Source organism: Mastigoproctus giganteus, chromosome 4 (genome assembly GCF_048544385.1).
Source record: "Mastigoproctus giganteus isolate SK-2022 chromosome 4, ASM4854438v1, whole genome shotgun sequence".
NCBI lineage: Eukaryota > Metazoa > Arthropoda > Arachnida > Uropygi > Thelyphonidae > Mastigoproctus > Mastigoproctus giganteus.
Window position 1 is genome coordinate 25,868,298 of NC_143578.1, and position 26,441 is coordinate 25,894,738.

A 26,441-nucleotide genomic window follows, 5' to 3' on the forward strand; every position below is an offset into this window, starting at 1 on the left:
AAACTGAGTTTGCCTAATTTGGTCATTTCTTTCTCATACTAGCACAGAAGTAACATGCAGTAACCCATATGAACTGGCATACTATGATCAAAGTGATTGATGTATTGAAAAAAAAAAAATCAGCCAACCAACCTGCATTAAACAGGGATTATATGACAACAGCATTTCACCATGAGTTGTTTGCACCAGCATGTCAAATAAAAAGGAGAAATATGTTACTATTTATTTTAAACATGGAACATTACTTATATGGCTGTTGCAGTGCTGATCAGTGGGTAACCAAGCACAATTAGTGGAGATCTGACAGCCTAGTGATAAATTATTTCCACAATATGAGAGATGCTTAGTGTTGTCAAAGGTTTAAAGCATAAGTAAATTTAGGGCAGTCTTGGTGGCAGGGAGACAAGTCCGTTACCCTCTCAAGCACCTAAAAAGGAGTGTACAAATTCTTCAAATAACCTCAAGAGTTGTGAAAATAATCTTATAATAACTGCAATAAAATACACCAACCTGATAAATGACAGGCTATTTAATGAAACATAAGATACTAAATAAAGGATAAAACTGTATTTAAAATAATGTAAAACAAAATACAGTACACTGATAAAATGATAGTCAAAAGTTATAAATACAAAATTAAAAGCAATAATGACTGAAGCTTTGAAAGCTTTAGAGTGTTTCAGTGTTTACCACTTTGAACTTTGTATTTTATTTTTATTTAATTTCAGTGACTGCCTCGCTCCTTTTGTCCCCTTTGCCAATCTCATTACCCTTCTTTGCAGAAGTACATCCATAAATAACATATCAGAATCAAATTCAGTGAGTATAACTGAAGGGTCACGGGAGTTATCTTCCACACATGCATGGACAAGGAGTATTGGTCATGAAACCAATAGGTATGGCCTCCATCCTATTGGAATACGAAAGCTTGGCTTTTAGGCTTTCAGCTGCTATGCCGCAAATAGCTGAAGCATGTTTAGCTTTCAGACTGTTACAAATTTTTCTCTAGAGATTTTCTTAAACCATATTGTATTGTTTTATTAGGCTGTTCTTGATTGCCAAATATTGAGTAAAACTTGTTGCATCCAGATAGGCACCTTCATTTCAGCCATCTAAAACTCAAATTTTGCCTTTCTTGATAGGAGTAATTCATAATTCACTCTGAAATACAGAACTTCAGGTGAGAGATTTGGATATACAGTATGTCTGTGTACATTCTTATCTTCATTCATACATAAAAAATTTATAATGCTTCAAAGTTGTTACATTTCAAGCAGACACTATATTTGTTTTCCCTGCATATTCTCTGTGTGAGTGTAGTGGATTTTCTCATTTTCACTGATTTTTGATTTTTGAGAACTGTACTCACTCTACTTAAGTAGATCTTACTGTACTCACTCTACTTAAGTAGATCTTACCCAGTGTTTCCAACTTGGTCATTTCTTTCTCATACTAGCACAGAAGTAACATGCAGTAACCCATAGAATATTAATTCAGCCCACACAACTGTAATTCAGCCATCCATAAAACACGTGCTTCACCCTTTCATCATAATTCACTCTCAAACATCGAATTTAAGGTAAGAAACTTAGATATACATTGTGTTACCTGTTCAAATTCAACATTCTTACCTTCATTTGTGCATAAAAAATAATTATAATTAGCATTATTTTAGGTTGACACCATGTATTAGCTCATAAACACGTACTTTCATAGATGTAAAAAAAGTAAAGTGCAGCCATTATCAACCCACTGCAGGATGGAAGCCTCCTCAACAATTCATGCTGAGGGAAATGGACCATAATCTGCCACGCTGGTCCAGTGCGGGTTGGCAGATTGACCGTATTCAGCAGTCAGGGGCTTGAACCCCAGTCTACTCAAAGAGCGTGTGCTACTGCACTCCCGCTCCTGCCCACTCGGCTATGGAGGCGCAGTAAATCATATGAAGTGGCATATTGCGATCAAAATAATTTAAGTGTTGAAAAGAAAAATCAGCCAACCAATTTGCATTAAACAGGGATTATAAGACAAAATTTCCTTAGAAACTTAAATTTAGTTTAAATCCTTAAAGAATAGATAATTATAAGAACAATAAACAAACCTTTTTTTTTTTTTTTTAAATTTCTTTGAACTTTCATCGCATGTCACAATTTATTGCAATATTGTGATAGATGATAAAAAAAAAAAATTCATGAACTAAAGATATGTTTCTTATAAATAATAAATAAACATGGAATTAATGTTCTTTAGCATTAGCTGAGGCATATGATGCAAGAAAGCAAGCTTATAGAGCATCAGCCAAAAAAAAAAAAAAAAAAAAACCCTTCCCATTTCACCCATCTGAACTAGACAAATGTTTGTCTAGTTCAGCCTTAAATTTATTTAAACTATCAACTTCCACAACAACAGATGGAAGTCTGATCCAGCAATCAACTATCTGCTGCGTAAAGGCAAACTTCCATACATCTGTTCTACAACTACCTTTCCTCAATTTTAATCTATGCCACCTCAGGTTCTTAATCTGAGCAAGTGGAAGTATCCCATCAGCATTGAGCCTGCTCAAACCATTCAAGGCCTTGTACACATCAATCAGATCACCTCGCAGGTGCCTAGTCTCCAGATGCTGCAACACAGAATTTAAGCCTCTCCTGGTAAAAGAACCCCTTTGTTCCTCTCACGGGTACAGAGAAGGGCAACAAGATTGTTGCCCTTCTCTGTACCCGTTCTAGCAACTCTACATCCTTCCTAAAATGAGCCTACCTGCCATGTTTCCTGACAGAAACATGCAGATTTGCAGATACACACTGGGTTAAGTTATTCTTTTAACATGTTTGCTGCCACTTATAATTGTGAGGGTTCTTCCTGTGTGCCTTGGGGCTCCTCTGTGGGTTACTGGAACAAGTAGGCATTGCCTTTTAGCAATTTTTAGTAAATGGAAGGGATTTCATCTCTGAAGAATCATCATTCCAAGTAACACTGGCATCTGTTCCTTGTAGTGTTCTAACATCAACAGATGCAGTTGAATGAGGTTGTATCTATATCAGTATCAGATGACATATTATAAAGAGCTGATTCAGTGTCATCAGCTTCAACATACTGTCCATCCCTCTTCCTTTTCAGTCCTGATGTTCCAGGCTGCAGATCCATTATAAATAACTCTTTAAAGTAAAATTTTATAGGAAGATGCTTTCCAATTCTTTTATTTTTACAAATAAAATAATGAAAATTCAGCATGCAATAATTTTCAAAAATTTTGCCTTTTTTTCTTGTGGAAAATACTAAACTAGATAAAATAACTTCAACATAAGCAAAGAACATATGAAACTGTGAACCAAATATACAGCTTTTATAGCACTCTCTAGACAATGCAATTGTTGCTAAGAAAAATCCTAGCCACAATAGCCCCTGGTTCAATCAGTGTGCCACTATCAAACATTCATTTAATGTGCTTTTCCTTTTGCAGCACTTATTGACTGCAGTTCATTTTGATTGCCGGCAGCAAACGTGTTATGGATGTTATAATCATCTTAAGATAATTCACAATTATCTTTTTGAAGCAATGTTTCTTGCCTTGTGGCCCTGGGTGCCAAGCGTTTCCGTGGCCGTGAGATTGAAAAGCGTTTTCCTCTAAGCGACTAGGTTCTCTTTTGTTTTCTCCCTTGATTATTAAACTTTTTCGTTAAGTAGCCCTTTTTCTTAAAAGCACTAAGAAGAGAGCCCAGAAGAAGGAAAGAACCTTTTTCTTTAATTAAATTAGTCTTACTAATTGTACTAACCTATACGCTTGGCCACAAGCGGCACTGCTCCTGCCTTCCCGTGGCGGGGCCGGTAATCTGGGTGGTAAAAATATACCCCCAGGGCCAAAAGGAGCTAACATGGATACGACTAATTATCCACCTTTAGAGCCATCAAGCTCAAGGTCAGAAATTCCTGACAATGACCGTGACACCAACCAGCCCAAAAGGCTTAGAAGGGAACCTGAATGCCATGATGAATTACCAAATTTCTTGGTGATTCATTCCTTATCCTCCCAACCTGTAGGAAAATTGTCACCGTTCTTGATTCAAAAATATTTGGAATCAATTACTGGATCACCGAAAATGGTGAAAAGACTACAATCCGGAGATCTCCTCATTGAAACTGCCACCGCTAAACATTCTGAGCGGCTCTTAAACACAACATCATTTTGTGGGCTCACAGTATCAATTACTCCACACAGAACCTTAAATTCATCAAAGGGTGTAATCAGTGAGTGGGACCTAATTACAGTCTCCGAAGAAGAGCTACTTCAAGAACTAAGTAGTCAAAAAGTTACAAATGTGAAACGGATTATGACTAAAAAAGATGGAAATCTCACTCCAATGAGATCGATCATCTTAACATTCAGTACGCCAGACTTACCATCCTCAATTAAAGCTGGCTATTTGAATTGTCGTATAAGACCATTTATCCTGAATCCTGTTCGCTGCTTCAAATGCCAGAAATACGGGCATTTGCAGCAGGCATGTAGAGGTGAGGCCATATGTCCCATCTGTGGCTCTAAAGATCATACTCAAGCGGATTGCTCTGTCAAAACCCCTGTTTGTCCCAACTGCAAAGAAAGCCACCCAGCTTTTTCCAAAACATGTGAGCTATGGATTACAGGAAAGAAAATTCAAAAGTACAAAATAGAAAATAAAGTCACCTTTCCTGAGGCACGTAGACAAGTTATGTCGACCCTGCCTAGTAGTCGTTCCTATGCAGCTTGCACTCGGAACTTTGTCTCTACTGCAGCTCAAACAGATGTATCAGTTCCACCTAACACCTCTCTGGCGAACTGGCTCAAATCTATGCTGTCAAGCTCAAAGAAAGATAATCCTCTAAAAAGAATTAGCGAAGCCACAAATACTCCAATCAGCATTCCTACTCATACCCCATTAGCCCCAGTTGGAAAAGAACAATTAAAATCTGAATCAGTCTCTAAAAAAACGAAATCTCCCTCCAAAAGCATGGATGTAGATGAGTTGCTAGACAATGAGGAACCTATTCTAGAACTCCATGCAGAGGACACCATGGATACTGGACGCCCCACATTCTCAAAAAAGGACCGGAAAAAATGTCCCACGTACAGAAAACAGTCAGATGAATCACCCTCAGGTAAACCTAAATAATGAATAAGATCATACAATGGAATTGCAGAGGACTAAGCACTCATTCTGATGACGTAAGAGATTTAATAGCTCAATTTAATCCCATAGGTGTATGCTTACAGGAAACATTCTTGTCGCCCCAAGTTTTGCCAAAATTTTCAAGTTATACCATTTACAGACGAGATAGGAACTCGGTATCACCTGCACGTGGAGGAGTTGCTATTCTTGTTAACGCTAACATACCATCCAAGCCGATCCAATTGAGAACTACCCTAGAAGCTGTGGCAGCTCGCCTTGCAGTTGGTACGTCATTTACCATTGTTTCCATTTATATTCCGCCATCTGCCCCACTTCTGCTTTCAGAACTTGACAACCTCATTGCACAACTCCCAACTCCAATTTGTCTTTTTGGTGACTTTAATGGACACCATCCATTGTGGGGATCGGCCACAATGGATATAAGAGGCAAATTGATGGAGGAATTCATGCATAATAATGATCTTAATTTATTAAATTCTGGATCTCCTACCTACATCCACTTAGCAACCGGATCTGCTTCCGCAATAGACTTGTCAATTTGTTCACCATCCATATTTCCAATGATGACATGGTCGGTATTAACCGATCCCTTCAACAGTGATCACTTTCCAATTATTTGCTCGCTACAAACAGGGGTAACTTCAAATCCTGACCAACGATCCACTTGGCAGTTTAAAAAGGCAAACTGGGGTGGCTATTCTGCCCAGATACGCTTAGACAGATTTTATGTTCAAAGGCAACATATTGATGATGTCAACACTTACAGAACCAATCAGATTCTGACTACAGCTAAGGCCTCCATTCCAAAATCCACACCATATCGAAAACACAGAAATAACTGGTGGAATACAGATTGTTTAATTGCCAAACAGGGTAAAAACCGCGCCTGGAATCATTAGTATTAGTAACGGCCGTATGGTGCAAGAAATTTCCGCAAGTATCCCACCACTACTAACCTAATTGCTTTTAAAAGACTAAAAGCAAAAGCTAGACAAGTTAGGCGGAAAGCAAAACGGGATTCGTGGATTGCTTTTGCCTCCACTATTACCAAAGACACGGACACACAAGTGATCTGGAAAAGAATACAGGCACTAAATGGCAAATTTGCTCGGCCGCCCTCTCCGATACTTCATTGGAAAGGGAAAGACATTTCTACTCCCGAAGAAGTTGCAAATGCATTAGCAGAATCATTTGCAAAAATATCAGCTTCTGCCACCTATAGCTCCACCTTCCAGAAAATCAAAGCAGGTGCAGAACAGTATAAAATTAACTTCTCCACGCGCCGTTCATTCCTGTACAACCAACCGTTTACGTTAACAGAACTTCAAGAATCATTAAACAGATCTTCCAATAGTGCTGCAGGTCCAGATGGAGTTCATTACATTATTTTAAAGCATTTACTTGATGAAGACTTGAGAACCCTATTAATTTTTTACAATCGGATCTACTCTGAAAACGCCTATCCATCTTCATGACGCCATTCATTCATTATCGCCTTACCAAAACCAGGAAAAAATCCTTCCTGTGTTGAAAACTACAGGCCAATATCTCTTACAAGCTGCATGGGAAAAATTTTCGAAAGAATGGTTCATACTAGGCTCACTTACATCCTGGAGTCAGAGAATCTCCTTCCAGATCACCAATATGGCTTTCGAAAAAATAGATCAACCCTAGATGTGCTCATTAAAGCAGAGTCTCATATCCGAAATGCCTTTGTCATGAAACAACATCTAGTCATGGTAAATTTAGATCTTGAAAAGGCATTTGACACTACATGGCGGCATGGTATTATTATGGACCTTTACCATCTGGGGCTTAGGGGTCATTTGCCAGAAATAATTCATAATTTCCTGCAATTGCACTCTTTTCAAGTCCGATACAAAAACGCCCTCTCTACACCTCACATTCAGGAAGAGGGAGTCCCGCAGGGATCAATACTCAGTCCAACACTGTTTTCAATCCGAGTTAGCAGCATGACCCGAGATATCCCAAAAACTGTTCAAACTTATATGTATGCAGATGATCTTACCATTTCCTGTCAATCCCAAAGTATGAATACCATTGAACGGCAGCTACAACTTGCCATAACGAAAATAGAATCCTGGACTTCACGGAACGGTTACAGACTGTCAGAAAATAAATGCACTGTCACTCACTTTTGCAAGAAGCAAGCTCTCCATCCTGAATCTGAATTACAAATAAACAATACTCCAATCCCTCTCGTTAATACCGTTAAATTTCTTGGATTAATATTAGACTGCAAACTAAATTTCCAAGCTCACATCACTTATTTGAGAACTTCTTGCTTAAAGCATTTGAATATACTTCGTTCGGTCTCATCTATGTCATGGGAAGCTGATCGTTGTACTTTGCTGCATCTTTATAGAAGTTTAATCCGTTCACGGTTAGATTATGGTTGTCCAGTGTATGACTCTGCCAGGAGCACTACTTTAAAACGGTTAAATATGATCCATCATAGTGCTCTGAGGACTGCGCTGGGAGCTTTCAGGACTTCTCCGATCCAAAGTCTATATATTGAAGCTCATGATCCCCCATAACACCTGCATAGAAAAACACTACTGCTTCACTACGCTGCTAAGATCCAGAGTCTACCATCGCACCCAAGTTGGGAATATCTCTATAATACTCGTTGGGAAGCCTTCTTTGAGAGCAAGCCAAAAGAAAATAGACCCGCCTCCCTCAGGATCAAAGAGCTTGTTCAGACTTGGAACGTCGATTTAAATGAAATCTTCCAAGACACAACTACACCTGTTGCTCCTTGGACATATGTGTCTGTCTCTCACGATACATACTTCCTCCAGTGGGGGAAAAATATACCTTTCTGCAACATCAGACAGTTACATTCAGCTCATGCTACGTAAAACCATGCCTGTAAAATTTATACCGATGGTTCAAAAACAGAGTATGGTAGGTGCTGCGGCAATTTTTCCTTTATGTACAATTTCAGCCACACTACCGCTTGCTTGCAGTGTCTTCACAGCTGAATTATATGCCATTAAGTTGGCGCTTAGTAAGGTAATTGAGCTTTCCATCTCATCTGCCATAATTTACACAGATTCTCTTAGTGCTGTCTCTGCCATAAGTAAGAATTCCTCCATTCCTCACCCTATATTGAAACAGATTCATTCCCAGCTATTTGCTTGCAGTGTGTCCAATCGGTCAATTAGTTTTTGCTGGATCCCTGGCCATTCAGGCATTCCAGGAAATGAAAGTGCTGACTTTGCCCCTAAACATCCTCAACCCGCTCTCTCACAACATCCTCAGGTTCCTTTCTCTGATTTTAAGTCTGTCGTACGCAAAGCCTGCTACAATAAATGGTCACAGACCTGGAAAAGTGACCCTAACAATAAACTTTACCAGATAAAAGAAGATCCAAAGCTGTGGCTGTCTGGCTTCCGAAGAAACAGACGAGAGGAAGTGGTACTGGCAAGACTCAGAATTGGTCACACTCACCATACTCATCTCTTTCTATTATTGAGTGAAAACCCACCCCAGTGCCCATCCTGTCAGACGCAACTTACAGTCCGTCATTTCCTGGTTGATTGTCCCTTACATTCAACCATCCGGTCAAACAATTTTCAGTCTCTCTCTAAATTGAATATATCACCTGATTTATCTCGCATCTTAGGAAATGAAGCAAATATTGAAGAACTTTTATTATATCTAAAACATATTGGTTTGTATGGAAGCATATAATGTAATTTCTCTAACAATATGCTTTTTGCCAATTAACGCTGAAGAGACACAATTTGGCCTTAGTAGCCCTTGTGTCGTTAAACCGAACAACAACAACTTGCCTTGTTGTTCTAGTGGTTAATTCTTTTCTTTGTTGCATTTGAATGGTTTTAGATTGTGTTGTTGGGCAGTTCTAAACATGACACATAGTTGAGAGATTGATCTAAGATCAATCGGGGATTTTGAACCAGACCACTTGACATCATTGAAACACTAAATTAACAAGACAATATCTCTAAATTTTAACATTTTTTCCTCTTTTTTACATATGATCAAGAGGCAAACTAAAATGTTAGCTATTTTCTTGTTATTGCAAACTAAATTGTTGGTATTGTTAAGTCTCAGTTCTTATGAAGGTCAGTAGTCCTCTAAAACCATGCAACCTAATGTTAAATAAATTTGAAAAAATGTTTAGCTGTGTTTAAAACTATATATTTATTAATTTATATCTATTGGTATTTAGTATTAGTGTTGACAAAATGATACAAGGAAACATGCTCATGTGGCATCAGAAAAAAAAAAAATCTAAATATAACCCCATGCCATCTTCGCTCACTTTGTTTTTTACCTATTTCTCCTAAATATTTATCCAGATCCTCTCTAAATTTAGATAAACATCTCACATTCATAAAAAACTAACAAAACAAAAAAAATAATAATAAATAAAATTATTTCCAGTAAGTTACTCTTTGGCTAAGTGCAAATTTTTATTGCATCTTTTCTGCAATTACACTTCCTTAATTTAAATCAGTCTTCTTTTATACCATACCAGAGAAAGAGAAAAGCTACCCTCAGTATGTTTTTTTTTATTCAACCCAGTTTTCATTTTTCATTCCAAACTCAGTTAATATAAAAATCATTTAAATAATTCTCATCAGCATTAGTTATAACATTATAAATTAATAACAGATGCTTTACCATTAGCATGTGTGTGTTTAATGAGCTTCTGGCATCTGAAGGTGCACACAATCAATGACCAAAAAATAAATTACATGTATTAAAATTTAAATTAAAAAAATTAAATAAATATTTATTTATTTTGTAGGACAAGTGGACACAAATTCCTTCAATGAAAACAGCAAGAGCTGGAGCATGTGTTGCAGCTGTTAATGGAAAATTGCTTGTAATTGGAGGCAGGACTGGTGGGAATGAATATTCTGCACCAAGAACAATTAATACAATGGAAATATATGATCCTGAAACAAACACATGGGAGGAAAACAACATACCAATGTTGACTGGTCGTTGTGAAGCAGGAATTGCTCTTATATAGGTTTCCAGAAAAGAAAGCAGAGGGTTATTTCTGTATGTTATGTTTAAATTTCTTAACATATACTTTTTTAAAGATAATAGCTGGACATTAAAGATTTAATGCCCAGTTATTATCCTACTGTTTTAGATTTTTTCTAAAGTGTCAGAGAAATTCATTAGTAGATCTAATGGATTTCTCCATTTCAAGGCAGTTCAGAAGCTGAACTGCCTTGAAATTTGATAAATTTGATTGTCACAAGTATGAATTCTATCACACTTGATGTGTGATCATCTTACTTATGTCATTGCATCTTTATACAAATTCCATTAACAAATTTGCAGAAAAAAAAAAAAAACTATACTTATTTTTAGTTCTTCTTTGAGCTTCAGTGGTGCCCAGAATGTAACTCACTTGGTGACCAGTTGCCTACCAATAAGGGTTGCAGTTTCTCACAGGTAGCTGCATGCGTAAAACATTGTTTTAGTGAAGGCACAATATATTTGAGTGAAGTAGACTGAAGGATGATTTTTAGCTTAGCAATTTCCTAAAAAGTGGGAAACATCTATACATCTCTACTTAGACCATTAACTGCTAAATTAATTAGTTAAAACAATTTCATCCTCCAGATTTAAACTGAATATGTTTCCCAGAAAATTACAACAGGAAAAAAAAATGGAGTGGGGTGAATTATATGATAAGTGAAACAAGTAACATTTACAAAGATGATGATTATGTGATGTGATGTCTGTCATCTCTTAATTGTAATGACAGCATATGAAGGACACGTTTCCACCTTTAAAAATAAATTGACTAAATAAATAAATGGTATCTCAGTGTAGTACCAGTCTTTTTTTTTTTTGTAACCAGGAAGTTCATTGTGAATAAATGCTAACAAAAGGATTCTTATAACCACCTATTAAGTCTGTTTTTCTTAAATCAGTTCTACAAAAATTGAACAAACCAGTGTTACATAAAACCCTCTGGTTCTTAGAATTTTTCATTTTCAACACAAACTGGCATTACTCATGAAAGCATTGTTTCATAATTTTTAAGTTTCATTAAGTTTCCTTAATGAAACTCATGAATATGAGAGAAAAACAGCAAACATTTAGCAGTTTTCTTCAGAATATTAGGAATAGCACTTAATAACTAGGCTGTGTATTTTTCAGGTTTTAAAAACATCAGAAAATAATTAATGGGTTGTGTTTTTTTTTAATGGGATAGAATCATTTGTATAAATACTCTGGGAATATTGGTTTTACTTTCTTTTTATGATTCACAGACAAAGTCATAGAGTAAAGAAATATGTGGAGGTCCTAAAGTCTCGAAACTTTATTAGCCAGTTGGACAGGCAACTTGAGTAGTCAAGACCCGCTAATTTCATGCAGATGACAAAGTCATCTGCATGAAAGGATCTGTTTGTAATATTACTTTTTTTCCCATTTATGTAAGTGGGTCAAATTACTAAATGAATGCTTAACTATGCAAATCCTCCTTGACATGCATATCAGTTCTAAGATTACCATACTTTTAATATAGGGTATTAGACCAAACATTGTACTATTAAGCGTGACACCATAGCACCATTTTACCTGGTGATGGCACCAGATGGGTTTTTCAGCCAGGTGGGTGAAATACTGGAATGTATTGTTGCTTTCTGACTTAATATGATGCTTTATAATTGGTACATAACCAAGGATTATTTGCAGTATAAAAAGGGTAATAAACCAAGCAGAGTTTTGACATCAGTGATCAATGAAGTATTGGCATAATATGAAAGAAAATTCAAAATAGTTGCTGAAATTAAAATCAATTAGAAAATCATCAGCTCTAGTTGGCTAGTTCAGTTTATTGAAAGTGAAATACAGTACAGCAGGCCCCCGTTATAACGCAGTTCGCTTTACGCTGATTCGCTATAATGCTGTTCTTATATTATAACCCGTATCTGACTATAACACTGTCACAGATCACTATAATGCTCTTTTACAGATTGCATTTTTGGCGTATTTAACGAAATCGTTTCATTTGATGCAGTCAATAGCATGAAAATGAATAGCAAAACAGCATTAAAACGTTTCCCACGCCAACTTGAGAAATTTTCCCACGCTCAGTGAAATTTTCTCGCATGCTAATTTAATTGCAATACAGTCACTTGTTACGTAGTTCCGAGATCAACATTTTAAAAAATGATCAAGTATATTGCTTGTAATATTTGCGTTATATGCATTTATCACTCAGTACAGTACGTATTAGACATCATGTGTAACGAGCAGTTTACTTGAACATTGTATCGTAATTAATGCAATCAACATTTTTGAAGAGTTAATAATGGCTGATAAGAATGAAAAAGCAACATCTGGGTGCAGTATGAAGACTATAAATGTAAGAAAAAGACTGAATTTGAAAATTAAATTAGACGTTTTGAAGCGAATCGATTCTGTTCAACGACAAGCGGACGTGTGCCATAATTTAGGACTTGCAAGTACAATTATAAAAAAATAAAGAATTAATTTTAGCAGCAGGAAAGATAGCTGTTCCACTGCAAGCAACTAGGGCTAGGCCGACTATTAGGATTGAAATGAGAGCTTCCTTGTACTCAGGGGAGGTACCCATGGACTGGAGATGTGCAAATGTGACCCCAATTCACAAAGGGGGATCAAAGGCTGACACAAGTAATTATAGACCTGTGAGTTTAACTTCTGTTCCCGGAAAATTAATGGAGGCACTGGTTAAAGAAGCACTGCAGGATCATCTAGACAAGACTTCAGTTATAGCTAGGACACAGCATGGTTTTGTTAAGGGGAAGTCTTGCCTGACCAATTTTATTGGATACTATGATGCAGTCACAAAAGAACTGGATGCAGGGAATAACTTTGATATTATATACTTGGATCTTAGAAAGGCTTTTGATACTGTTGCACATGGAAGACTGCTGCACAAATTGGAGCGGTGTGGCATTGGAGGCAAATTGCTGCTATGGATAAAGGGGTGGTTGAGGGGGAGAAGACAGAGAGTGGTAATCAATGGACACTACTCATCGTGGACTAATGTTATTAGTGGAGTCCCTCAGGGTTCAGTATTGGGTCCTTTATTGTTTTCTGTATTTATAAATGATATTGATGATGGTATATCAAGCTTAATGTCCAAGTTTGCAGACGATACGAAGGTTGGCCGGGTTGTCAAGGACACTACTGACACTATGCTGCTGCAACAGGATTTGGAAAGGTTGAGCAGATGGGCTTCGAGGTGGCAAATGAAGTTTAACATTGACAAATGTAAAGTACTACATATGGGAAACAGCAACCCCAGAGCAACGTATCAACTCTGTGGTACTACACTGACAGTGGTAGAGAATGAAAGGGACCTGGGGGTGGTTGTGCAGGCAGATATGAAGTTCTCTGAGCAGTGCAGATGGGCTGCAAGAGTAGCTCATGGTGTATTGTCAATGATATATAGGAATTTTTCTAGCAGGGATAAGGAGGTGATTATTCCCTTGTATAAGGCAATGGTCAGGCCACACCTAGAGTACTGTATACAGGCCTGGAGGCCTCATTTCAAGAAGGATGTAGAGCTGCTGGAACGAGTACAGAGAAGGGCAACAAGATTGGTGAATGGGACAAAGGGGTGCTCTTACGAAAAAAGGCTTAAGTTTTGCGAATTACAGTGTCTGGAAACTAGGCACCAGCGAGGTGATCTGATAGAGGTGTATAAAGCCTTGAATGGTTTGAGCATGCTCAATGCTGATGGGATTCTTGAGGAAAGACAGATGTAGGATAGATGTGCGGAAATTTGCCTTTAGCCAGCGGGTGGTTGGTAGGTGGAACAGACTTCCATCCCTTGTCATGGAAGTTTATAGCCTAAATAAGTTTAAGGCTCAGCTGGACAGGTATTTCGAACGAACAGAGGGGTGAAGTGGAAGTGGTTATTTTTATTTATTTATGTTACTTTTTTTTTCTTTTTTTTTTTGGCTGATGCTGCATAAGCTTGCTTTCTTGCATCAAATGCCTCTACTAATGCTAATGCTAATGCTAAATGGAAAGACTTTAACTAATTTTATTGAAGATAATATCCAATGCAGAATTCAGTTAAGTTAAATATTATAAAAGAGAGAGAGATTAGCCAATATGATGATCTGAAGAAAACTCACCTAAAAAAAAAAAATGTGGAACCATTTAAAACTGGTAAGGGCTGGTTGAATAGATTTAAAATCTAGGGAGAAGCCGCAAGTGCAGATCAAGGAGCCGAAACTTTCAAAAAAGAACTTGTTAAAATTATTGAAGAGGGATATTATGTATTATACTTCTCAACAAGTTTTTAACATAGATGAAGCAGGACTTTTGTGGAAACGAATGCCTAAAAGAAGTTTCATATTGAAAGAAGCAAAAAACATGCCAGGTTTCAAAGCGGCCAAGGATCAGGTGACTTTATTGTTGGGTGGTAACGCTACAGGGGATTTAAAATTAATACCCCTTTTAGTTTATTTAGAAGAGGGCCAAAGTTCAACCCAAAATCAACACATTTTTCATGATTAAATTCATCAATTAAATTAAATCAATTTAGATCAATTAAATTCATGATTTCAATTGGAATTTTAAGTTTAATTTTGATACGTAAGTAGTTACTACATAATTATATACGTATATATATAATTAAATATTTTGACCGACATTTGTGCATCTTTTCACTACCATTTATTATTGATTAGGAAATATCCTATGACACCGACCGCATCTTACAAATACATATGTTACCTTATGGGAATGCGGAGCTCGCTTAGTGCGGATTCACTTAGCGCTCTGTTTTTCCAGAACGAATTATCAGCATTAAGCAGGGGTCACCTGTATTTTAATTTTATTAGAATCAAGTTTTTATCAAAAAACAAAATTACCTTAGATACAGGAAAAAGTAGACACAGTGGTATGAAAAGATACGATGCTTGAAAAAGTAGAGGAATCAGAAATAGAAGTAGCAAGAGGAGCAACTAATGGGGGGGGAGAGAATCCTAGTAGGAACAAACTTCCATCGTAGGAGTATGGATTCGGCAGTTTACAGGAAGCTAACAAATAGCTGAGATAGAAAAATTTTTTCTTTATTTTTTACTAAAAGAAAAGCATATATAAATATTCCTTTTCTGCAATATTTAAATCAGCTCAGTGTCTCTGTATAACAGTGACAAAAAGGTTTTTTTTTTTAAATAAGTTATCTTATTCAGTGTAAATAAATGCTAACGAGAGTACATGAAATTAGAAACTGGTGTAGTCATCCTTTAGTACAATATTGTTATCCATCGGCAGCTAGGAAAAAAAGTTCCAAAGTGTTGCTCTGTGCTTGCAAAAGTTATTTCCTATATATAAGCCATGAGAGCAAGTTTAAGGGTGGTATTTTTTTATTCTGATGCCTTACACATATGACTACATTATATAACACTTATTTAGCATTACTAGTGGCAAAATGCTGCAAGAAAGCAAGCTTATAGAGCATCAGCCAAAAAAAAAAAAAAAATTCCCATTTTACCAAAATGGGAATTTTTTTGTCTAGTTCCCTCCCAATAGTTTGTCTAGTTCTTCCTTAAATTTATTTAAGCTGTCAACTTCCACAAGAACAGATGGAAGTTTGTTCCAGCAATCAACCACCAGCTGACTAAAGGCAAACTTCTACTCATCTATTCTGCAACTGGCCCTCCTCAATTTGGATCCATGCCTCCTCATGTGGGTAGTCTAGATCAGTGAATATATGAGAGTGTTAAAGTTACAAAGCCACATGTTGGTGTCATGAATTCTGTTTCTTTTATCTGTTTAGTATCAAATATGTGCATGTCCGACCAGAAGCGTGTGTATATACGAGGTGCTATCAAAATGTTCCTGGACTCCAGCTATGGCATGCCTTCTGCTTGATGACCTTGGTGGCTGCGCAAAAGTGTATGCGCAGTACACTTCATTGAAAATGTAACACTAATTTTTCTCAAATCACTCAGTCAGTACAATGAACAAAACAAATCTAATTTTGATTATGGTCCCTGTACAAGAAAAGGTTGGACACCACTGGTCTAGATCATTGAGCTTGCTCAATCCATTCAAAGCCTTAAACACCTCAGTCAGATCACCTTGCAGGTGCCTAATCTCCTGATGCAATTTGCAGAACTGAAGCCTTTCTTTGTGAGAGCACCCCTTTGTTCCCCCCCACCAATCTCATTGCTCTTCTCTCTCTGCTCATTCCAGCAGCTCTACATCCTTCTTAAAATGAGGCCTCCAGACCTGTATGCAGTACTCAAGATGTGGCAAGACCATTGCCTTATACAATGGGATAATCACCTCCTTATCCCTGCTATCAATATTTCTGTATGTAAGTGACAAAAGTGGGCCAGTAAATCAGAGAGTCTTATAATGGGGGATTTTAATTTCCCAGATATTGACGGGAATTTGTGGGTTGGTCACTCACACACTAGCAAGGCTTTTGTGGATTTATTGGATGATTGTTTTCTACACCAGCATGTTCGGGAGGCAACTAGAGGGAGTAATACTCTTGATCTGATTATCAGTAGTGATTCTTCATGCATTAGGAATCTGCAGATAAATGAACCACTGGGTGGCAGTGATCACAGTGTGCTGAAGTGGGATTTACTCAAGGAGGTAACTACCATCAGAGGTAAAGGGAAGGGTTTTTGCTTTCGTAAAGGAGACTATGCTGGTCTGAGACAGTATTTAAATTCTATACAGTGGGACCAACTGATGATGTTACCAACAGCAAATTCAAAATGGGAAGCATTCAAGGAACTAATCTTGGAAGCTACCAGGCTTTACATACCAACCAAGAAATATTGTTCAAGGTTCAGGCCTAAATGGTTGTCAGATGAACTAATGAGACATATGGCAGAGAAGAAAAATGCATGGGATACATACAAATTAATGGGTGACGTGGAAGCCTATGATAGATATAAGTTGGTCTGTAACCAAGTCACAAAGGAGATTAGGCAGGCAAAGGCAGATTATGAGAAATCCTTGGCAAAGGATGCAAAGAAAAACAGAAAAGAGTTCTTTACCTATTTAAACTCAAGAAGGAAAGGGATGAATCAGATTGGTCCACTGGATGTTGATGGTTCAACAGTTGAGGATCCAGCTCAGGTGGCTAACAATATAAACGAGTATTTTGCATCTACATTCACACATGAGGAGTTATTCAGGAAGGGGAATGTCGTAGGTGAAGTAAACATTGGCAGTGAGCTAGATGATTTTCTAATAACTGAGAGGAAAGTGGAGGAGAAATTGTTGAGGATAAACATAAAAAAGGCACCCGGGGTGGATGGGATCTATCCAGTTATATTAAAGGAGGCAGCAAAGGAAGTAAGCAAACCCCTAGCCACAATTATGAGAGCTTCTTTGGACTCAGGGGAGGTACCCATGGACTGGAGATGTGCAAATGTAACCCCAATTCACAAAGGAGGATCAAAGGCTGACACAAGTAATTATAGACCTGTTAGTTTAACTTCGGTTCCAGGAAAATTAATGGAGGCACTGGTTAAAGAAGCACTGCAGGATCATCTGGACAAGAATTCAGTTATAGCTCAGACACAGCATGGGTTTGTTAAGGGCAGGTCTTGTCTGACCAATTTGATTGGATACTATGATGTAGTCACAAAAGAACTGGATGCAGGGAATAACTTTGATATTATATATTTGGATCTTAGAAAGGCTTTTGATACTGTTGCGCATGGAAGACTGCTGCACAAATTGGAGAAGTGTGGCATTCGAGGCAAATTGCTGCTATGGATAAAGGGATGGTTGAGTGGCAGAAGACAGAGAGTGGTAATCAATGGACACTGCTCAACGTGGACTAATGTTATTAGTGGAGTTCCTCAGGGTTCAGTGTTGGGTCCATTGTTGTTTTCTGTATTTATAAATGATATTGATGATGGTGTATCAGGCTTAATGTCCAAGTTTGCAGACGATACAAAGGTTGGCAGGGTTGTTAAGGACACTACTGATACTATGCTGCTGCAACAGGATCTGGAAAGGTTGAGCAGATGGGCTGAGAGGTGGCAAATGAAGTTTAACATTGACAAATGTAAAGTACTACATATGGGAAACAGTAACCCCAGATCAACGTATCAACTCTGTGGTACTACGCTGACAGTGGTAGAGAATGAAAAGGACCTGGGGGTAATTGTGCAGGCAGATATGAAGTTCTCTGAGCAGTGCAGACGAGCTGCAAGAGTAGCTCATGGTGTCTTGTCAATGATATACAGGAATTTTTCTAGCAGGGACAGGGATGTGATTATTCCCTTGTATAAGGCATTGGTCAGGCCACACCTTGAGTACTGTATACAGGTCTGGAGGCCTCATTTCAAGAAGGATGTAGAGCTGCTGGAACGAGTACAGAGAAGGGCAACAAGATTAGTGAATGGAACAAAGGGTTGCTCTTACGAAGAAAGGCTTAAGTTTTGCAAATTACAGAGCCTGGAGACTAGGCATCGCCGAGGTGATCTGATAGAGGTGTACAAGGCTTTGAATGGCTTGAGCATGCTCAATGCCGATGGAATTCTTCCTCTTGCTCAGAATAATCACCTGAGAGGGCATAAATTCAAATTGAGGAAGGACGGATGTCGGATAGATGTGCGGAAATTCGCCTTTAGCCAGCGGGCAGTTGGTTTGTGGAATAGACTTCCATCGCTTGTTGTTGAAGTTGATAGCCTAAACAAATTTAAGGCTCAGCTGGACAGGTATTTCGAACGAATTGAGGGGTGAAATGGGAGTAGTGGTTGTTTTTTTTTTTTTTTCTTTTTTTTTGGCTGATGCTGAATAAGCTTGCTTTCTTGCATCATATGCCTCTACTAATGCTAATGCTAATGTTAAAACTCCATGAGCTGGCCTGACAGCCTGTCTGCACTGCCCTGAAAACTTCATATCTGACTGCACAATTACACCCAGGTCTTTTTCATTCTGTCTACCCTGAGTGCAGTACAGCACTGTTAGTATGTTACTCTGGGGTTACTGCTGCCCATATGCAGTACTTTGCATTTTCAAAGTTAAATTTCAGTTGCCATTTCTCAGCCCATCAACCTAACTTTTCTAGATCATGTTGCAGTAGCATACCATCATTCCTGTCATTAACCAGCCTGCCAACCTTTGAATCATCTGCAAACTTGGATATTAAGCCTGATATGCCTTCATCAGTGTCATTTGTATATACAGAAAACAACAATGGGCCCAACACCAAACCCAGGGACTCCACTAATGACAATAGTCAACAAAGAGTAATGTCTATTGATTACCATTCTCTGTCTTCTCCCACTCAATCCTTTATCAGTAGCAGTAACTTGCCCTTTATGCCACATTGCTCCAATTTTTACAGTAGTCTTTTATGTGCAACAGTGTCAAAAGCTTTCTTGAAATTCAAGTATATGAAATCAAATTATATTTTGCATCCAATTCCTTTGTAACCACGCCATAGTATCCAATCAAATTGGTCAGACAATATTTCCCCTTAATGAACCATGCTGTGTCTGAAGTATAACTGTAACCTTGTCTAGATGATATTACTCATATCACCATTTGATCCCCCTTTGTGAACTGGAGATATGTTCACACATCTCCAGTCGACTGGATCCTCCCTGAATTCATGGAAGCTGTCATAATTATAGCTAAAAGTTTGCTTACTTCCTTCATTGCCTCCCTTAATATAATTAAACATCCCATCTGCCACAGGTGCCTTTCTTATGTTTGACTTCAACAATTTCTCCTCCACTTCCTCAGGTATTACAAAATCATAGCTCCCTGTAAGGGTTTGATAAACTTCTCACATCCACTTCCCTAAAAATTTCTTGCATGAATACAGATGTAAAATACTCATTCAGTTTGTTAGCTTGAGCAGGATCATCAACAGTTGAACCATCGATATCGGGTTCACTAATTTGATTCATCCCCTTCTTTCTAGTGTTTATATAAGTGAAGAAGTCTTTGTATCCTTTGACAAAATTTTCTTGTAATCTGCCTTCATTTGCCTAACCTCCTTTGATTTGATTATAGACTAGTTTATGTGAGGTGCTACCCAAAAGTTCCCAAACTGTATTTATAAAATAAATTAGACTCACCTTGGGTCTTATTCACCACTGTCACCTTCGAAGTAGTCCCTTTGAGAGGGTAAACACTGATCATAGCGCTTCTCCCATGATTTGAATGCATCCTGAAAGTCCTTCATCATAGTGTTCAGCACTGCCTGCAGTTTGGTTTGGATATTCTCTATGCTGTTAAATCTTCAACCCTTCAGCTTGATTTTCATTCTTGGGAAGAGGAAGAAGTCACAGGTGACTAAATCTGGCGAATAAGGAGGGTGGGGGATGATTGTCGTGTTGGATGCCAAAAACTGTGTCACAGTGAGAGATGTGTGGTCTTGTGCGTTGTCATGATGAAGAACCCAGTTCTTTGTGCACCACTTCTCTGGACATTTCCTCCTGATGACTTCCCTTAACCACCTCAGGATGTCGCAGTAGAACTTTGCATTGACGGTCTGACCAGGAGGGATGAATTCCTTATGGATAATCCCATCAAAGTCCAAAAAACAGATCAGCATGGATTTCATATTGCTCCTCACTTGTCGGGCTTTCTTCGGTTGGGGCAAAGATGGGCTCTTCCACTGGGATGATTGTTGCTTGGTTTCTGGGTCATACCCAACTCTCGTCACCAGTGATGACTGCAGAAAGGAAGTTTTGATCACTCCTGACCCATTCTTGAAGATCTCTGCTAACTTCCATGTGATGCTGCTTTTGGTCTTCACTCAGTAACCATGGCACAAACTTGGCCGCAATCCTTCTCATGATCAACTTGTCTGACAAAATCTACTGATATGTGCTGTATGATAATCCTACAATGCCACAAATGTCATGGGTGGTCTGCCTGCAGTCTTTGTGGATCGCCATCAAAACTTTTGCAACATTTTTCAGGGTGGTGCTTGATGATGGACACCCAGAGCGATCGTTGTCATCAACCAACATTCAACCATTTTTAAAACAATTAAACCAGTAGTAGGTCTGCATCTGGCCTAAACTATTGTCAACAAAAGCTTGATTCAACTTCTTATGGGTTTCTGCTGCTGTATCATTAAGAAGGAAATAAAATTTGATTCAAACACATTATTCTCTCACATCAGCCATTGCAACAATTGAAAACTGCACGAAACACACCACCAAAGAACTGCGCTTAAATATTCAACGATTCTATCCAGCCCGATGCCACTTTTCACAAAGGATGCATGCATTGTTACCTAGCACCACACATCTGTACTAGACATAGTTCCCGTGCAACATTCAAAATTCAGGAACATTTGGGTAGCACCTCGTGTCTACCATTTAAACGTTCTGTATCACCTGATAATTTATATGCATTCCATGCATTTTCTTCTCTACTACGAGTCTCATTAGTTCATCTGACATCCATTAGGGCTGTACCTTGAAGTGTATTTCTTAGTTGGTATGAAAAGCCTAGTAGCTTCTAAGATTAATTTCTTGAATGCTACCCATTTAGAATTTACTGATGGTAAGATCATCAGTTGATCCCAATATAGAATTTAAAAACCCTTCCCTTTACTCTTGATGGTAGTTACATTTTAAGTAAATCCCACATCAGTATACTGTAATCACTGCCACCTAGTGGTTTTTTTATTTGCAGATTCTTAATGCATGAATAATCAATCACTGCTGATAACAAGATCAAGGGTATTACTCTCTCTTGTTGCCTCTCTAACATGCTGCTCTAGAAAACAGTCATCCAATAAATCCGCAAAAATCTTGCTAGTGTGTGAATGACCAACACACAAGTCCCAGTCAATATCTGGAAAGTTAAAATCTCCATTATAAAACATTCTGATTTACTGGCCCACTTTGTTTCTCTGTACAGGTGTTCATTGTACTCATCCAAATCAGTCATTAGGCCCCTAACACAATCATTTATAACATCAGTTATAAATGGAAAATAAATATATATAAATTGTAATAAGTAAAATGAATATAAATCATTGAGTATAAAAATATAAAAGTGTTTATTTTATTTTTTATATCAAATGCTTGTATATTGTAATACTTATTCCTAAATCTAGTCTCAATTATGATTGCTAATTGATACTCTTCAATTTATGGTAACTAATTTATAATATTGAATTTTTTCGCATTCATCTGTATTCAAGTGTATATGCACCTTTCAGAGTATTGAGACTGAACTAATGTTTTTTACTATACATATCTCAAGGTGAAGCATGGCTATTGGGCTCAAATATAGCTAGTAGCGAACTATCATACCCTAGCTTAAAATCACTTTTAAATTAATTTCTTGAACTTAAAATTTGTGATTCATTTTTTCCCACTCTATTTTTCTTCAATGAATAACTTGAACATTAGTCTGCATCAAAGGACATTTTAAGATATCTATTAATCCATTACAACTCTACCTGTTCTACCACTGCATGGCCATATTTAAAAGACAAAACATCTTAACTTTTCAAAGATGAATTTTTAATTTAAATATAAATACTTATACTAATTTTTAAACATTCTTGTTAGTTATGGTGGCTATTTCTAAATATAAGAGTAAAGTTTATAATTCATTTTGACCAAACAATTAAATTATTTTATTGGTCCACTACTTTTTACTATCAGCTAGCTCCATGTCTTTAAAAAATTTATTTGTACTGAATCCCATTTTGATAATTTTTTTAAAGTTTTTTAAATGCTTTCCAAACAAACAGGTACAACAGATGATAGTTAAATTCTTAAAATCTCTTTGGTTTTGCATGTAGCTGAGTATGCAATAGTTGATGAATGTTTACGAACAACTGCTAGTGTAATAAGTTTTCTGACTAGGATCACAATTTGAAAAGTGATGGTGTTATCAAGAGCATTAAAATGGAAAATATCTAATATGTGGTAAGTGAAATAAATTTTCTGTTTTAAACACTGCAGGATCCCACAATTTGGGGCATGCCAGAAGGAAAACCCTATGCTTGGTTGGGAGAAGGGCTATTACACCTCTGCTTAGCAAAGTCAATCTGTTTGGCTATGCAAAAAAAATATGTATATAGCCACCTATTAGTAATTACAAAATTAAGAATGCCAAAGGATCACATTTTGCTAGACAGAGTTTGATTCCTGTATTATTTAACTGATGATTGGCTTTCAATCTTAGTGATAGTTGACTGTGATGAAGTGCTGGAGAGGGTGTGGAAGAAGAATTTTTTTTTTATATATATTTGTATTTTTTTTTATTATTATATACATATATATATTTTTTTCATTTTTATTTTTTTTTTTATTATTATTTTTTTTAATGTTTTTATTTTATTTATTATTTTCCAGTGGTGGATGCCAGCAACCCCTTTCCCAGGCTTCCAGGTCTGGGCAGCCTGGAAAAAGTGGGTTGCTGGCACCCACTGGTATTGCACTACCTTCAGTGAGTGCGGAATTATAACGCAAATTGCACAGACAGCACAGTAGACCCAGTCCCAGCTGCTACCTGTTTTTTTTTTTTTTTTTTTGTTACAACATATTACACACATGTAATACAGATTATACAGGTGGAGATAGACATAGGTCCAGGTGCCACCGTAGACATATATACATGTATTAACTGATGGTTTAAAAAATCTTAAATCCAAAAATCTTAAACTTCAAAGCAATTTAAAAAAAGCTGTAGCATAATAAATTTTCTGACAAGGATCATAATATGAAAAGTGATGGCTTTATCCTTCAGTGATTATATCACAGATTAAGCTGTTATGGTGCTCTTTGGTGTATACCTTTATGGTACTGTATTATGACTTTTGAACATATTTTTATATGCATTTCACAAGCACAATTTCATAAGAAACAATGTGTATACAATGTGCCTTGAATGAATTATTTTCTGATGAAATTTAAATTTTGTGATATAGACCAGTTAAATCTGTTGTTTTAATTAAAGATATCTCAGCTTACTCCAAAATTGATACAGTGTATGCTTAGTTATGAAATCATAATTTTTGGTAAATTATTATTTATTTTATTTGTATTTTGAAAATTCATTTACTTTACTTTAGATTCCATCATTGTTTTGCCATTGTAATATTTTTAAATATTATTAATGTAGTTTTATTTTATATTTAATAGATGCTTCATTTGAAGACAAGAAGTCATATGCAGCCACCTGAAGTTCAATATACCTAAGCAGTGTTCTGTAGTCTTGTGCAAAATTTCTTAAATGTGTTTAGCTATTTTTTTGTTAAGTCTCAAAATTCACTGTAAATTGCATGTGTGTTATAGATTTTCTATCACTGTTGTACAGAAATTCTATGTAGAAAAATAACTTCACCTTCTTTGAATAAGCCTTAAAATCCTTTCATTCTTCTTTTTTGTAATGGATTTCATTCCAGTTACACTGAATTAGGTGATAAAAAAGAGTACAAATATGAATCAGTTTAAGAACTAAAGACAGTTTCTGAACCCAGTGATAATGAAAAGGGAATGCAATAGATTGATTTATCCTTTAATTTTATTTTATATGCTGTTTTTTAATTCAGTTTTGTTTTGTGTCGAATTTACAATTTTTTTTTACATATTAATCTCATTTTATAAGATATGTTGTTTCTTACTTATGTTATTTTTCTTGAAATTGTATAGAATATATTTCCAGAGAACATAGAGGTTATTTAATGCACAATTATGAAAAAATAAAATAAAAAAAATAATAAAATATTTGTTTTTATAAATGAAAAGTCAGAGTCCTTAGTAAATATTTTTCTTAATAATTTTACTTTACAAATTTAAGTTAATTTCATATTAAATATGTATTAAAGATAGAGTAGAAAAGAAGTTTTGTTCCATTTCTAAGTAACTATTCAGCTATTTAATTTCAAAAAATTAAATAATAAATTAATTAAAAGCACAACATATTAGGTTCGACAATGACATCTACAAACAGATTTACAGGTTTACCATGAGATTAGGTTTGTCAGCCCCACTTTCAAAAATTGATTTAGCCATTATTGAGAATCAGATTTTAAATCCTTTTTCTTCAGATATTAAGCCATTCATACTTTACGCTGACGACACATTGCTAGTTGCCAACCAAGCTACCATCAATAATCTCCAACAAAAATTTAACTCTATACACGATAGGCTGAAATACACTTTAGAATTAGAAGAAAATCACAGTATGGTAGACTTTCAGAATAACAGCACCTTCGGGAATTCAAGGTGCTATTATTTCGATTTTTCCATTATCTAGAAAGTTTTATATTTAATACAGAAATAATGAGGCTAAATAAGAAATAGAGAGATTAATAATGAAATTTTATTTAACTGCATATAAAAAATAAACATGTTGACGATCCAATGTTATATTATTATTATTATAATTATTAGCCATATGGTGCAAGGAAGCCTGGGGCTTATGCTGCACCAGTCAAAAAAAAATTCCTGAATCCCCTGAGAGAGCGAGTGAGCGAGCAAGAGACAGAAGTAGAAGGAATAATCATCAAGAAAGAGAAGAATGATGATATCCAGGCTCAGAACTCTGGGTGTGCCAAGCCCATACTCACCAGATGTGAGCCCCTGGGGAATATTCTGCCATTAATACAACAGGGCGTAAGTAGGAGTGTATTAATAGCAGTATTAATATTTTGCTATTAATACACTCTTACTTATGCTCTGTTCTATTTTCTTTATTATATCAAGTTTACCCTGGCACACCTAGGGACCTGAGCTGGATATCATCATTCTTCTCTTTCTTGGTGATTCCTTTCTACTTCTCTCTCTCTCTCTCTCTCTCTCTCTCTCTCTCTCTCTCTCTCTCTCTCTCTCTCTCTCTCTCTCTCTCTCTCACACACACACACACACACACAGGGTAACTCAGAATTTTTTTTTTTTTTTTTGACTGGTACAGCATAAGCCTCAGGCTTTCTTGCACCATGTAGCTAATAATAATAATAGTCTGCAAAGGTAGCACAGTGGTATCGTCACCATCCTCCCCACACTGGGTGAAAAAGGCCCAGGTTCGAATCCAGTCGATGGTGCAAGGAACTTATGGGCTTGTTTCACTCCATGGCTGAGTTAGTCAGTCTCAGGTGTAGGCAGCAAGTTTTTTTTCCCCAGAAATGGGTTTTTCGTCTGGAAAAATAGACAAATCGACCAGAGAACACACGCAATTTACAGACACAATACAGATGGGTATATGAATTAACTTTCCGGGTGACCCTAATGTAATAGTTTGGATTATCTTCTCTTATGTTCTTTTCTTCTCGGTGAA

General features: G+C 36.8%; 1 protein-coding gene across 1 annotated transcript in view; it reads left to right on the plus strand.

Annotated features, from left to right (window-relative positions):
- LOC150086482 (actin-binding protein IPP) overlaps positions 1-24,528 on the plus strand; it is an 80,773-nt gene extending 56,245 nt beyond the window's left edge. Inside the window, exons 6-7 of the mRNA XM_090372597.1 lie at positions 9,970-10,229; positions 24,305-24,528. Coding sequence (XP_090228723.1) covers positions 9,970-10,197 — 228 coding nt within the window. The 3' untranslated portion in view covers positions 10,198-10,229; positions 24,305-24,528. The remainder of the gene's footprint in view (positions 1-9,969; positions 10,230-24,304) is intronic.
- Positions 24,529-26,441: the final 1,913 nt, after the last annotated feature.